The sequence below is a fragment of the Canis lupus genome, chromosome 8 (genome assembly GCF_011100685.1).
Source record: "Canis lupus familiaris isolate Mischka breed German Shepherd chromosome 8, alternate assembly UU_Cfam_GSD_1.0, whole genome shotgun sequence".
Lineage (NCBI taxonomy): Eukaryota > Metazoa > Chordata > Mammalia > Carnivora > Canidae > Canis > Canis lupus.
Window position 1 is genome coordinate 70,671,323 of NC_049229.1, and position 15,359 is coordinate 70,686,681.

General features: G+C 43.0%; 1 protein-coding gene and 1 long non-coding RNA gene across 4 annotated transcripts in view; one reads left to right on the forward strand and one right to left on the reverse strand.

Moving 5' to 3' along the window:
• MOK (MOK protein kinase) overlaps positions 1 to 6,899 on the reverse strand; it is a 58,489-nt gene extending 51,590 nt beyond the window's left edge. For 2 of the 3 annotated variants that reach the window (XR_005363805.1, XM_038545779.1), the window contains exon 1: positions 6,637 to 6,899. Coding sequence is in view for 2 of the 3 variants with exons in the window: in XM_038545779.1 (XP_038401707.1) it covers positions 6,637 to 6,709 (73 nt within the window). In the remaining variant the exon portion in view is untranslated. The remainder of the gene's footprint in view (positions 1 to 6,636) is intronic. The other variant, XM_038545780.1, reaches the window with a different exon arrangement.
• Positions 6,900 to 9,186: 2,287 nt separating this feature from the next.
• LOC119876471 lies at positions 9,187 to 14,442 on the forward strand. Its single transcript, XR_005362977.1, has 3 exons — positions 9,187 to 10,287; positions 10,953 to 11,177; positions 13,707 to 14,442. It is a non-coding gene; the product is annotated as an uncharacterized LOC119876471 (long non-coding RNA).
• Positions 14,443 to 15,359: the final 917 nt, after the last annotated feature.

The window sequence follows — 15,359 nt, forward strand, 5'->3', positions numbered from 1 at the left end:
TCAAGGAATGATCTAATAATAATTTCAGCAACATGCTGAAATATTATGTAGCCATTAAAAACAATTTTTTCAAATACTATTTAATGATATAAGAAAATATTCAGCCATAATTTAATATTAAGTGAAAAAAGATGGTAACAATCATACAAATACATATACATCAAGAATGGATATAAATACGTAAAAAATTGTTTTTAAAGATTTACTTATTATTTTAGAGACAAAAGAGTGAGAGAGAGCACGAGTGGTAGGTACAGAGGGAGAGGGAAGCAGAACTTAAGCAGACTGCACTGAGTACAAAGCTGGACATGGATTTCAATCCCAAGACCCTGAGATCGTGACCTGAGCTGAAACCAAGAGTTTCAGTTTCTACCCAGGCACTCCCATAAAATATTTTTTAAAGATTTATTAAGGGACACCTGGGTGGCTCAGTGGTTGGGCGTCTGCCTTCGGCTCGGGGTGTGATCTTGGGGTTCCAGGATCGAGTCCCACGTCAGGTTGACTCTATGGAGCCTGCTTCTCCCTCTGCCTATGTCTCTGCCTCTTTCTGTGTCTCTCATGAATAAACAAAATCTTTTAAAAAAATATTTATTAAGAGAGAGAGAATAAGTACACTGGGCAGGGGGGTGAGGGGCAGAGGGAGAGAGAGAATCTCAAGCAGTCTCCTAAAATGGAGCCTGACGCAGGGCTCGATCTCATCACCAACAGAATCACAACCTGATCAGATATTAAGAGGTGGACACTTAACCACCCCAAAGCTCCAAAATATCCAAAATATTTTAAAGTATCTATGTCTGGATGGGATCAGTGATGATTTGAATTCTCTTCATTATTCTTGTCTATATTTTTCAGTGTTCACAATAAATGTATATTACTTTAAGTGTGTCTGGGTATAAGCATTCTCAAGGACTTTAAGAAATCAGTAAACTTATTGGGTAACCAACAGAAATGGCTCAAAATGGCCTCAAAATGAACTGTCTTGATACTATAATAGCAGTTTAAAGGGAGACAAAGTTCATGGGAAGGATGAAAGTCAGTTACCGAAAGTTGGGCTGTGGACTGAGGAATTCAATTTGAGAAGGGAAGAAGGGAAATTTTACACAACAAATCTCAATTTGTATTTCACCACAGACAAGTTAAACAGACTTACTAAAAATAAATAAAAACAAATAAATAAATAAATAAATAAATAGACTTACTTTAAAAACAAAAACAAAACAAAACAAAACCAGTCAACTGTACACTTTAAAGTAGTTTAAGCACAAACTCCAGGGATCCCTGGGTGGCTCAGTGGTTGAGCGCCTGCCTTTCACTCAGGCTGCGATCCTAGAGTCCTGGGATCAAGTCCTGCACTGGGCTCCCAGAAGAGTCTGCCTATGTCTCTGCCTCTCTCTCTCTCTCTCTCTCTTTCTCTCTCTGCATCTCTCATGAACAAACAAATAACATCTTAAAAAAAAAAAAAAAGTACAGGGCAGCCCCGGTGGCGCAGCGGTTTAGCGCCGCCTGCAGCCCAGGGTATGATCCTGGGAACCCGGGATCAAGTCCGCACTGGGCTCCCTGCAGGGAGCCTGCTTCTCCCTCTGCCTGTGTCTCTGCCTCTCTCTCTCTGTGTTGCTAATGAATAAATAAATTAAAATCTTAAAAAAAAAAAAAAAAGTACAAACACTGACTGTGAGCCAACATCCCTGGGTGGCTCCAGACAACACAAAGAGCATGTGACAAATGGAACCCGTGGCTCTGGAAATGGCCACGGTGGATAAAGGGTCTCTTATTTACCCTATGACTCTTTCAAGTATAAAACAAGAATGAAAGGCAAGGGAGAGAAAGAGAAACACCCTTAGGACAAAACACCTAGGAAAAGGTTTTTCCCATTCTCTCCAACAGAATCTGGTAGGTTTCCACAAGCCTTTCAAGTTGCATGAAGAACACTAACAAGTACACAAAGCATAACACAAAGCTATGAAGGGTACAGAGCTGTACTAGTAAAAAAAAAAATCCTACCCCACATTACAGGGAATATATTCAAAATAAACAATCACCAAACCCACCCCCCAAACCACCCAGACTCAAGGACAGAGAAGAGTTTAATAAGATAGCTGTATGAAAGGATAGAAAGACGAAGGTAAATGAGACTGTCTGCATTAAGATTCTATTCATTTTTATTAAATCAAGTCTTGTGTAAGTGGAATTTAAACCTTACTTAATGCATGAAAATGGAGGTCAAATTCACTTTTTGTGAAAAGGGACACTTGTAATGCTCAAATCCAAATATATGTGTTTAAGTAATGCTTCTAAATCTTAATCAAGGCAGGTGATAGGCAACAGCTATGGGGGCTTCACCAGTGGAGGGATGAAAAGAATTGGCAGAGGTTAATTACGGAATACAATTCTCAACTAGAGTTGGAAGGAAGAGGATTCAGCTTCTAATTTCCACTCTCTTTAAGAGATGAAGTAATTCAAACCAAATTACTAAAATAAGGTCAGGAACCTTCAATGAAGAGGGCTGTACCCAATTAATTACTTGATACCAAGTGAAGAAATTTGTGACTTGAATTACCAAACATCATGACAAAACAAAAGGACATAAAATTATTCATAAACTCATAAAATTTTTTCATTTAACTTATACCCTTTAATGAAGTCCACTGCTAGGAATATAAGCCACTGATAAATGTGAAGAATTACTTAAGAAATGTGTTAAACATATTCATTGAAGAATCATCCTAGCAAGTTACAGTACGACATATTTAATAGAATTCCATTTAGTTTTGGGTATCTGTCTAAGGGACAAATACATATTCATGTATATATATACATATATATACACACACCTACATACATGTACATACACACATGTACACACAGAATGTGCACAGAAAATTCATGGGAGTGCATCTAAGAAAATATATCTTCTTTTTTTAAGATTTTATTCGAGAGAGAGTAAGAGTGTGCAAGCAGGTGGGGGGGAGGGCGGGGAGGCAGAAGGAGAGAGAGAGAATCTCCAGCAGACTCCCCACTGGACACAGAGCCTGATATGGGGCTCAATCCCATGACCCTGAGGTCATGACCCTAGCCGAAAAGGAGTCAGATGCTTAACTGACTGAGCCCCCCAAATGCCCCACATCCAAGAAAATGTTAACCAGGATTGACTGTTGAGTAGGGGAGAGTCCTGAAAATAACTTAAAACCTTTCACTGTTTCAATTTATTACAAAGCAGTATTACTTTTACTGACTTTGTTTTAAAGAGAAAAAGTTGCTAGTTGATGCATCTATTTATAAAAGCAGAAGATGAGATGAGCACTAGGGAGAGAGAATTAAGATGATCTGAGGTACCTTGCAATTTTGATTCTATAAAAATACATTTAGGAGAGACACAAAGCTTAAATTTCTGCAATGACAACAGATAATTTTAAAAATTCCCCCCAAAAAAATAAAAAATAAAATAAAAATTCCCTGTGATATAATAGGAAACTGTGATGCCTTCAGAACGTGCAGGATTTTTTCTCTTTTCATAGGTATATTTTGAATAATCCATTAAAAAGTTCATAAAGTAAAATGCTGGCACTCCCACTAGGTTAGATAAGGGTAAATTTTTTCAAAACAAGGATCTGACAGTCATTCTTTCCCCTTTTCCACCCCTGCCTTCTATCCACTGGGATAGCGAATAATAATTCATTTATAATTTACCACTTACCAGATGCTATGCTATGAGCTTTACATAGTTGATCTCATTTAATATTTGAAACAATCCTATAAAATAGGTATTATTATGCCTGTTTATTTTTTGAGAGGTAGGGGCAGAGGGAGAGAGAGAATCTTGAGCAGCCTCCACAATGCACAGCTCAGAGTCTGGTGTCGGGCTGGATCTCACAATTCTGAGATCATGACTTGAGCCAAAATCAAGACTTGGATGCTTAACCAACTGAGCCACCCAGGAACCCTCTTATGCCTCTTTAAAACTGAGTGTGGAAGATTTTATTTTCTAAAGACAGCAGCTTCTAGATATCCCATCCCACACAGTCATCTTAGCGTGTGTCTTTGCCACTCCATCAAGAGGTGGGATCTACGTTCTCTACCCTCAAATCTGGGGAAGGTGGAAGAGACACTATGACATTTCAGATGCTAGATCAGAGAAGGTGATGCTGCTTCTACCTCACACCCCTGGAATGCTGATCCTCAGAACCCAAATGCCACCCTGTGAGGAAGGTCAAGCCATGTGGAGATGTAGTGTTCTGGCTGACAGCCCAAGCTCCGGTCCCAGGGGACAGCCAGCATCACTTGCCAGGCATGTGAGTGAGAAACTTTTGAGAGGACTACGAGTATATGAGAGACTCCAAGTAGGACCCACCTAATTGAGTCCAGACCACACACTGGACTATGAGAGAGAGATGAAGATGTTGTTATTTTAAGCCACTAAATTGTGGTGATTTGTTAGAACAATGAAGAAAATCCGTTTAAGAAAGGTCAGTAACCTGCAGGAGAGACTGCCATGTCTGCCTGGTTCTAAAGCCCATGCTCCTAACAATGTCACTCACTGTGTTTCTCCCTCCTCCCTACACCGCCAACAATGCAAAACAAAAAGGAGAAGGCGATCAATGATCAATACATTCCTAAACACTTAGGCATTGTCTAGAAAACAAAATAGAAAATACACGTAGAAAATACACGTAGAAGATAAAGCCCAACATGATAACCCAGCATTCCCGACCTGAGCCAAAGGCAGATGCTCAACCACTGAGCCACCCAGGCGCCCCTGACATTCTTATTTTCTTTTGGTAGATATTGTTTACATGATTATCTTTTCCATTAATGCACCCAAAGCTGTAATTAGAATACAAGGCCTACAAAAGGCTTTATGCTTTTATAGTGTGAACTTATGTACACATTTTTTTCACTGTGTTCCTTTTTTCAACACTGTATTTTGAAATTTTTTGAATCTACATGAAAGTTGCAAGAATTCATTGAATATTTATAAACCTTCCACTTAGAGGCACCATTTTGCCTTTTGTGTGCTTGCTCACTTGCGCTCTCTAAATTACGTACAGTATTTTCACTGAATCTTTTGAGAGTTGGTGGTAGACATCAGTATCTTACACCACTAATAATTCAGCAAGTATCTGCTACAAAAAAGGACGCTCTCCTACATCATCACAATACAGGTAATGTGTTGGCATAGTGCTGTTATTCAGAATGCAGCCTATATTTCAGATTTTTCCAGTTACCCCAGTAACATCCATTATAGGTGTTTTTATTTTTCCAGGATCCTATCAAAAACCACAAAGGGCATTTTGTTGTCATATCTCTTTGGCCTCCTTTAATTTGGCAGTTTCCTGCCTTCTGTGCCTTTGACTTTTTAAAGAATTCAGGCCTTATGTTTTGCAGAATGTCCTTCAATTTGGATTTGTCTGATCGTTTTCTCATGATTAGTTTTAGATTAAATCTTTTCATCAAGAAATACGTCGGAGGTGATGTTATGTGCCTGTCAGTGTGTCCCATCTAGAGAGCCTGATGTCAGGGTGTCTCAGTTTTGTTGAAGTTAGGTCTGATCATTTGGTCATTCCCTTTATTCACCTTTGCCTCTTAGACCCTGCTCCTTTCCTAGAGGCAACTGCTCTTTTAGTTTCTTTTATGTCTCTATATATCTGTATTTATAAATGTGTATCTATCTCTATATATGAAAAAATATATAAATGTACATCTATCCCCCCCTTTTATTTTTATTTATTTTTAAAATATTGTATTTTGGGGTGCCTCGGTGGCTCAGTGGTTGAGCGTCTGCCTTCAGCCCAGGGTGTGATCCCGGAGACCCAGGATCGAGTGGGCATCGGGCTGGGCTCCCTGCATGGAGCCTGCTTCTCCCTCTGCCTGTGTCTCTGCCTCTGTGTGTGTGGGTGTCTCTCATGAATAAATAAATACAATCTTTAAAGAAAAAAATAAAATAAGAATGTCTTGCAAAGGGCAAATGAGATGAATTAATTCTTTTTTTTTAACATATCTTTCTTCCACAACATGCCATAATCAATTACCAATTAACGTTTAGGGTACAATGCAAATTGTACCCTGTAACTGTATCTAATCGAAATTAATCTTTTCACAGGGGGAGGGGAAAAAAAAAAGCCCACTCTAGTTGGTTGCATTTGAAGGGCCCATAATCCACAAACCCAAGCACAGGTAAATTTTTTTACCCGTCACATTTTCCAGGACGACCATCTCCTTTCCCAACTTCACAATTAACACTCATTTCACCAAAAGGTTGTCTCAAAATCCCTATTAAAAAGCCCTAAAAACACTACTGCTTGATCCAAAAATAAAAAATAAAAATAAATAAAATTAATTAATTAATTAAAAATTAAAAACAAACAAAAAAATAGCCCAGCTCTCCTCCCAATTGTTCCCTAAACCGATGTCACGAAAAGGCAGGAAGGCACACAGCAACCTGCCCAATGTTCAAGAATCTGAGCCTCAAAAACCAGCATTTTAAAACAAGACCCCCCAGACTCCTAACAAAACCTCGCCCTGAAATATGGGGGGGCGGGGCCTGGAGAGTCGCTGAGCCCCCGCCGCCCCCGCCCCGCCCGCCCCGAGCCCGGGGGCCGCCAGCGGCTCCGACCACCCAGGGAGGCGCGGGGTCCCTACCCGCCGCGGCCCCGGAATCGCCCAGCGGCCGCCTCGGCCCCTCCAGCCCCTCCCGGCCTCGCTCACTCTTCATCCTGGAGGCGGAAGCCGACGACAAGCCCTCGCCGAAACTGGACCGAGAAGAAAGGGGCAGAAAGGACGACCCCCTGACCCTGACTTCCACTCCTCTAAGGCAGGGTCCCTAACCCCGGACAGGAAGCGTTAGGATCCGGCCGCCATGTTGTATCCCTGTCGCCCTAGCAACCGTCGCGCCCCGGAGCGGCCGCCCGCGCGTGCGCAGCACGCCACGTCCGCATCCGCCGGGCCTACGTGTACGCGTGCGCAGTGCGGCCCGCCTCCGTAGCCCGGTTGCTAAGCAACCTCCCCAGCCGCTCTACGCGAGCGAGCGATTCCCGGCCTTCGAAAAGTGTAGGCGGCGACCTCTGGGATCGCTATTCCCATCCTGCCTGAGAATTTGGCCACTTGAGACCTAATGCTAGAACGATAGTCCGGCTTTAGCTGCGCTGGGGACGCACTAAATGACTGTCACCGGGTACCTGTTCTTTGCAGTCTCATCCTGCAGTGGCTTCTAACTAGTCTGGTATCCAGAGGTTGATTTTGTAATTTGTCTTTTTTTTTTTTTTTAAGATTTTATTTATTTATTCATGAAAGACACAGAGAGAGAGAGGCAGAGACGTAGGCAGAGGGAGAAGCAGGCTCCAAGCAGGGAGCCTGATGTGGGACTCGGTCCTGAGACCGCGGATCACGCCCTGAGCCAGGGGCAGGTGCTCATCCGCTGAGCCACCCGGGCGTCCCAGGTTTTGCTTTTAATTTAACAAACATGTATTGACCTCAGGCACTGTCGCGGGTTTGGGGAAAATAAGGGTGAGTAGTGCGGACAAGGCCCTGACTTCTTGAAACGTCTACTCCAGTGAGAAATTGAAGGAACGAGTATGTGAATCTGTACAGGTGGAGTGATAAGCCAAGAGTGCCAGCCTTCAAGGAGCCCACTATGCACTACAAGCAACAACTCTCTATCGGTGTAGCGTTCTATGAAGCTCACTGTCATGCATTTGCTTTTTTCATTCCCACAACTACTCCGTAAGGTCAACTCTCCCTATGTTTTCCAAGTAATTTTTGAAATTCAAGAAGCAAAATAGATCCATTGTAAAAAAAAAACAAAAACAAAACAAAGTACATTAATCAAGTAAAATTTTAAATAATTCCTTTGAAGCACTTCCATTCTTCTCAATCCCCATCCTCCCCAGAATTAACCACTGGCCACAGTTGAGTGGCATCTTTTCAGAATTTCTGTGCATGAATTTGCAGACTTTCCCTATAATTGAAAATCATAGGTATTCTATTATTTGCTTTTTTTTCACCTAACAAGTCGTAGTCATCTTTTAATATTAGCACATGGAGCGCTACCCTAAGTTTTCTAACTGCTGCACAATATTCTGCAGTTTGGATATACTCTTTTTTTTTTTAACCATTTCCCTATTAATGTTTCCTGTTTTTACTATTACCAACAATACTTCAGAAAATATCCTTGTGCATATCTTTGAGTACAAAGTGTTTCTGATAGAACTGATAGAAGACATCTACAATTTAAATGTGGACCTATGTGAAATCATTTTCCAAAAACTCTGTGCTGACACACAGAGAGATCCATATAAGCATTCCCTTCCCCCCACACTTGCATGGACACAGGATATCTAATAAGATTCAGGAAAAGATAAAAACAACAACGTGCAATTTTTAATTTCTTTATGCTTCTCAATCATTCTCTCTTGTCCTTCCTTGAGGACATGTTCTTCTCCTCTGGAAAACTGGAAGCTTTCTCCTCTCGGAGCCCCTGGAAATGAGACCTGAACGCTCCCAATGCTGTCAGCCTCTCTCACATGTCCCCTACCCTCTGGATCTCATCTTGGCAGGAAACAAAAACGCCTGCCCAGGTGCAGAGGGTAGAGTTACCCTCAACACTTCCTTCCTCCCTGTCTCCTCAAGACACCTCAGCTTCCTGCACACTCCTCCTTTTTCTACCTACCCTGCTTCTTGCTGCTCCCAGCCTCCTCCTTCCAGCCCCAGGGTGACCAAGTCTCCATGACTGCCTGTCATTTACAGGATAAATCCCCATTTCTTACCCCATATACAGTCTCCCTCCACCTGAAATCTTTAGGCCCAACCGTGTGCCCATCCCATCTTCCTCTTACGTCTTTCTGCCCAAAGTCATTTTGGTTTAGAAAGTTATTTTTTCTTCCTCAAATAATGTTTTTAATATATTTAACATGTATTAGTTTTAGTTACTGTAAATTATAATTTAAATAAATGTATTAAATTATTGTATAAAATGGATATTTTAATGTTTTCACTGCTATATTTAATATATAATCATATATAAGATATAATATGATGATGGGGATCCTGGGGTGGCTCAGCGGTTTAGCCCCTGCCTTCGGCCCAGGGTGTGATCCTGGAGTCCGGGGATCGAGTCCCACATCAGGCTCCTGCATGGAGCCTGCCTGTGTCTCTGCCTCTCTCTCTCTCTCTCTGTGTCTCTCATGAATAAATAAATAATATCTTAAAAGGAAATAAATGAATGAAGGGTAAATATTTTTAAAAGATATAATATGATGTATTATGTTATATTACATTATAGTACATATTTGGTGGCTATTCTGTTTCCTGGTTGCACCATCCCCTATTTAATTGGTCCCCTACTGATAGACAACTGGTTGTTTCTAATAGTCTGATCTTTCAAACATTGCTGCAGTGATCAACCCTGTACATACATTATTTCCTGTATATTCATGTGTACCCAGAGGAGAAATTCTTAAACTGGAGCTTTCAAGTCCAGAGTTTCTACTTTGAAATTTTTTACTTCTTTTTTAAAAATTGAGTCAAGATCATTTAACATAAAATCAACCCTTTTAAAGAGTGACATTAAAAAAAAGTGACATTTAGTGCATTCACAGTATTGTGCAACCATGATCTCTATTTTGTTCCAAAATAGTTCTGTTACTCCAGAAGGGAGCCCTGTACCCATTAAGCAGTCTCAGAAACATGGTGTTAAGTGAAAGAAGCCAGACACTAAAAGCCACATGTGTACAGTATGATTCCATTTATTCGAAATGTCCAGAATGGGCAAATCCATAAAGACACAAAGTGGATTAGTGGTTGCGAGGAGCTGATGGAGTGGGGGTGGGGAGAAGGAGGAGTGAGAAATCCTGAGGACAGGGTTTCTTTTTATGGTGATGACAATGTTCTGGAATTAGGTTACAGCGGTGGTTGCACAACTTTGTAAGTCTACCAATAATTACCGAATGGTACATATTAAATGGTTAAGAATAATATGCGAATTTTATCTTAAAATAAATTGAAAAAGCCCCACATTGCTGGTATTATTATTGTTGATGGTGCTATCTTTGTTGTCTCTGAAGAGCCATATCTAATCTCTACAGACTCCTGAGATTTGATCTCTCCCTTCTTCTCTCCTTGTGGTCTTTCCCCTTATTTGGGGACTTTGTCACATTTATCTTTCTCTTGCTGTCTCTTTCATGTGTTTCTTCTACCCCCTTAGGTTCTAAGCTCCTTGGGCTGCCAAACTGTCTTTTATCTCCCCTGCAGGCAGAGGGCGTTCCTGGATAGTCATTGAGTATCTGCATTTGGCAGGTGAGCTCCACCCCCATTGTTTCGGACTTTCATGGGCTGAGGGATTTTCTGCTCATTTTTACTATGGTCAAGTTCACTGTGGGCTTCAGGAGTGAAACTGTAAAGACCAGGTTGATCGCAATTCTGCAGAGGAGTGCGTTGCCCACCGTGGGTACACGCAGCCTCTGGGCTTTATGTAGGCAAGCAGGGACTGCTGGACTTCAGCCCTCACCAGGTGGTCCAGCCCATCCTCCTGGCATGCAGTGTGCATCTGGTACCCCAAGGCCCTGGGAGAGAGAGGAAAAGAGCTTCCAGAATGGAAGATCAAAGGATACAAATGGGGGACCTCAGCAGGAAGTTTACAAAAAGGGGAATTGAAAGATTTGGCCTAGAGCCTTGGTTCTGAAGCTTTAGCAGCACAGAATCACCTGCCTGCAGGTGATTGTGATCTGTTGAACCTCAATTGCCATGCCCCACCCGAAAGTAGCTGTGTCTGTAATTCTGGGATGGGGCTTGATAATTTGCACCTCTAACAGAATCCAACGTGATCCTGCTGCTGCACCAGTGACCATATTTTTGAGAACCACTGGCCTAGATAATTTCTCATTCTTTATTTAATTCTAAACAGACTAGGAAATGCTACTCCAGGAAGAAAAAGCAATTTATGGAACTGTGTCTCCCTACAGAGACACTCTCAAACATCACACAGGCACGTCAGCTTTCTCGGGTTGTGGCTGTTTGGTCTGGTCACCTGCTCCCCTGGACCACTCATGCCCTAAAAGACAAGAAGAAGAATTGACAGACAAGAAACAATAAGCTGTGAGCCCTTTGCCTGTCCAGCACACAGTGACCACACAGACAGCAGCCAGGCTAGAGGCCGTGCTCCAGAGACGTTTGTGAGGGGCACCTGGGTGAGTTAAGTGACCGACTCTTGGTTTCAGCTCAGGTCATGATCTCAGGGTCATGAGACTGAGCCCCATGTCAGGCTCTGTGCTTAGCTCGGAGTATGCCCTCCCCCCCCCCCCCCCCCCGCTCTCTCTCTCTAAGATAAATAAATAAATCTTTAAAAAAAATGCTTGTGAAATGGAACCATCCAACACGTGAGAGCTCCACTCTTGAAATTGCTTGAATACCTACCTAACTACAGCCACTTGAGCTTTTTGGTTCATTCTAAAACTGTTCCTCAGTTCCTCCTGAATCCTAGCATAACTTTTCCCTATTTTCCAATGTCAAGAGATTTAGCCACAAGGCATGCTTAGCAGATATGTTTACTTCTGTTGAGCATCTTAATAAGTGTTCCAACCAGGAAATAGGCAGAAGTTAGAAAGAAAAATTAGAGATGACAGAAATTTCAAATGTGGTAACACTGGTAAGGTGGGCACGCACATCCAAATCAACCTAAAAGTAATAGAAAACAAATTCATTTTATTTTTATTATTTTTTTAACAAATTCATTTTAGAATAAACATATCTCAGAGGAAACTAAGCTAGCAAAGCTGTGAGATAAAGAGGACCAAGAAAAGCATTAGCCATTTAAATTAACATGAATAAATAAAAGTAGCTAACCAAGCACTATAAATGAGATCACAGTGTAATGTGTAACGTGGATGCAAAAATAGGTAAATTTCAGACTAAGAGAGCACATCTCTCAGAAAAAGGCATTCATAACAACAGATATAAAGTTTAAGGAAACATTTCTTAAGAGGAGGATAGAAAGAATTAAAATTCAGCTGTTAAAGTGATAGAATCACACCAGGTGACCCCAGCCAAATCACAGGACCAATCTCCTCACTTCTGTAAAATGGGGATAAAAATATCCACTCCAAACAGTGGTAGTGCGGATTAAATTAGATGTCTGTGACGCACTAAACAAAACTGCTTGATTTTTGTCCAGATGCTCAATAAATGTTGTTGACAAATCAAGAGGCCTCATCAACTGTCACCTGCTGTTACTCCTTCCTGAGAAGGGCAGGCCTGATTTTCAATGACTATTGAGCATCCAGGACAAACTTTAACCCTTGATAGGGAAGAATTAAACAGGCCAACTGACAGGTTGTAGAAGCCATGTGGCCTGTTGTTGGAGACCCAGAGAGGGTCTCGCTAGTGACCATCCTGGGCTCAGACCCAAGTCTGCAACATCCAACTCCCTGTGCTTCTGAGGCTCTCTTACATCTAAAAGAGACCTTTGTAAAAGCTTTGCAATCAATGTACATGCTTTAAGGGAGATACTTTTTAAAATTAATTTGTTTTAAGATTCTATTTTTGAGGGCACCTGGGTGGCTCAGTTAAGTGTCTGCCTACGGCTTGGGTCATGATCCTGGGGTCATGGAATCAAGCCCCACATCAGGCTCCCTGCTCAGCAGGGACCCTGCTTCTCCCTCTCCCTCTGCTTGCCACTTCCCCTGCTCATTCTCTCTGTCAAATAAATAAATAAATAAATAAGTTTTAAAAAATGAGTGTATTTTTGAGTAATCCCACATTCAAAATGCATTTCAAACTCACAATCCTGAGATCAAGAGTCTCATGCTTCACCCACTGAATCAGCCAGGTGCCCCAGGAAGGACAAAATTTTTTTTTTTAATTTTTATTTATTTATGATAGTCACACACAGAGAGAGAGAGAGAGAGAGGCAGAGACACAGGCAGAGGGAGAAGCAGGCTCCATGCACCGGGAGCCCGACGTGGGATTCGATCCCGGGTCTCCAGGATTGCGCCCTGGGCCAGAGGCAGGCGACAAACCGCTGCGCCACCCAGGGATCCCCAAAAAATTTTTTTAATAAAGATTTTACTTAGGGGCTCCTGGGTGGCTCAGTGGTTGAGCATCTGCCTTCGACTCAGGAGGCAGGGCCCTCAGACTAAGTCCTGGGATCAAGTCCCACATCAGGCCCCCCACAGGAAGCCTACTTCTCCCTCTGCCTATGTCTCTGCCTCTCTCTGCGTGTCTCTCATGAATAAATAAATAAAATCTAAAGAAAAAGATTTTACTTTAGGGAGAGATAGGCAGCATAAATGCAAGGAGGAGCAGAGGGAGAGAGAGAATAACCAGCCAACTCTTCGTTGACTGCTGAATCTGTCACAGGGCTCCACACGGGGCTCAATCTCATGACCTTGAAATCGTGATCTAAACCAAAAATCAAGAGTCCAACACTTAACGACCTGAGCCACCTATGCAACGTCGGAAGGACACTTTTTAAAAGTCTCTAGAACCCACCGATTTGTTGTAGCAAATCAGAAGCAACATCTGAAAAATCCTTCTATTTGTCTATTTTTCTTTCATGTTGTCTAACAGCTTTGACATAGCACATACTGTACAATGAAGCATTTCATTTCTGCTCCACCCCCTCCCATTTCTTTCCTTTTTTTTCCCCCTGCAAATCAATTGGCAAGAATTCAGTTTCAACATTCAAAGTGTTTTGCTCTCTCCTTGTCTGTGTGCCTCAGGGTTCCAAGTCAAAACACAAAATATAAAGAGAAGGTTGGAAGATAGTTCAAGGAAATTGTTCCGGAAATAGACAATAGGCATAGGCCTGGACCAAAGAAGAGAGAACAAAAATCAGAGATTCAACCCCAAAGTTTTGGCCTCTGAAGAATGGTGTTCCAGAAAAAGAGGAGAATATCAAATCTCCCTCGGAAACATTCTTCCTCGGAAATGTTGCCAGAGTGGAAGAACATTTTCCTGAATTGAATTTAACACACGCTGAATTTAACACCAACTCAACAAATATGTATCGAACACCTATTTTGTGCCAGGCACTGTTCTGAGAACTTGGCATCCATGAACACGACGGAGGCCACAAGAGCGGCTTCCAGGAGCACAGGAACACCAAAGACTGTGGGCAGACCACCAGAAGCTGGCAGGGAGCCCTCAGAGCGAGCCCACCCTGAGGACACCTTGGTCTTGGACTTCTGGCTTCCAAAACTGAGAGAATACATTTCTCTGAGGTCCCCCAGTTTGTGGTTGAAGGCAGCCCTGGGGAACGCATACAGCATACCTTTATTATCATACTGAAGCTCCCAATGTTTAAACAGAATGACAGATTTTGCAAGTAGGTTAAGGCAAAGGGTCCATTGAAAATGCAAGGTAGCTGCCTGCACAAAAGGACCCCTCTCCCCAGACATGTAAAACCCTGAATAATAACTCTGCACCATTTGGTGCGGATCATGTACGGGTTTGGGTTTTCCTAACTCGGAGAATGAAAATGAGGACACCGTGAGATGGGGCGAGAACTGGCGGGAGCAGCTGCAGGAGCCCCGGCGCCAGGTGCGCAGCGTGGGGCTCGGCTGCCCCCTAGCGTCTGCGCCGGGGCACTGCGTCCGCCCTCCGCGGGCGGGCCTCTGGGCGGCCTGGGCCCACCTGCCCACCTGCCAGGTGATCCCGGCCGCCCTCTCAGGAAGCCAGCCTGCGAGTCGGCCTGTTTGTGCCAGGGCCAGACCTCTGAGGGCTGATCTGTCCACTGAGGCTCGACGAACCTGGCTCACATCTCCTATGTGCCAGTCACTTGCAGGTGCTGCGGATGCAAAATACAGGTTGCTGCCCTCCTGCAGTGACGAAATAAGCAAGCTCTGGACCAGACAGCAGGAAAAGCAAGGATTCTGCGTGCGGGGGGTGGTCAGGGAAGCCTCCCTGAACATGTGACATTTAGGCAAAGACATAAGGACCTGAGGGAGGGCGCCTTGGCAGTGCCGGGGGGAAGCAGGTCCAGGAAGAGGGAGCAGAAAAAGTGCAGGAGCCCCAAGGCAGGAGCATGGGGTGATGAGCAAGGTCCAGGAGGGAGGCAGGGGGAAAGGAGCAGGTTGGGGTGCGTGTCTTTCAAATGGGTGTCGCTTTGGGTGTCGGGTTGCCAGGTAGGTACAGGAAGCCCAGTTAAAGGTGAACTTCAGGTAAACTAATACTGGTTTTGTTCCAAATACCGCACGGGACATATACAAAGTTATTTGCTACATCTGGCAAACATCAGGGCTGGACCGGAGAAGGGAGCGAGGGTTTGAACAGAGAAATTATTTGATCTGACTGGTTTTAAAATGTGATTTTGCAATTAGTTCATTTGTCCATATGATTCCCTTTTATTATTTTAAGTACAACCTACCCCACCC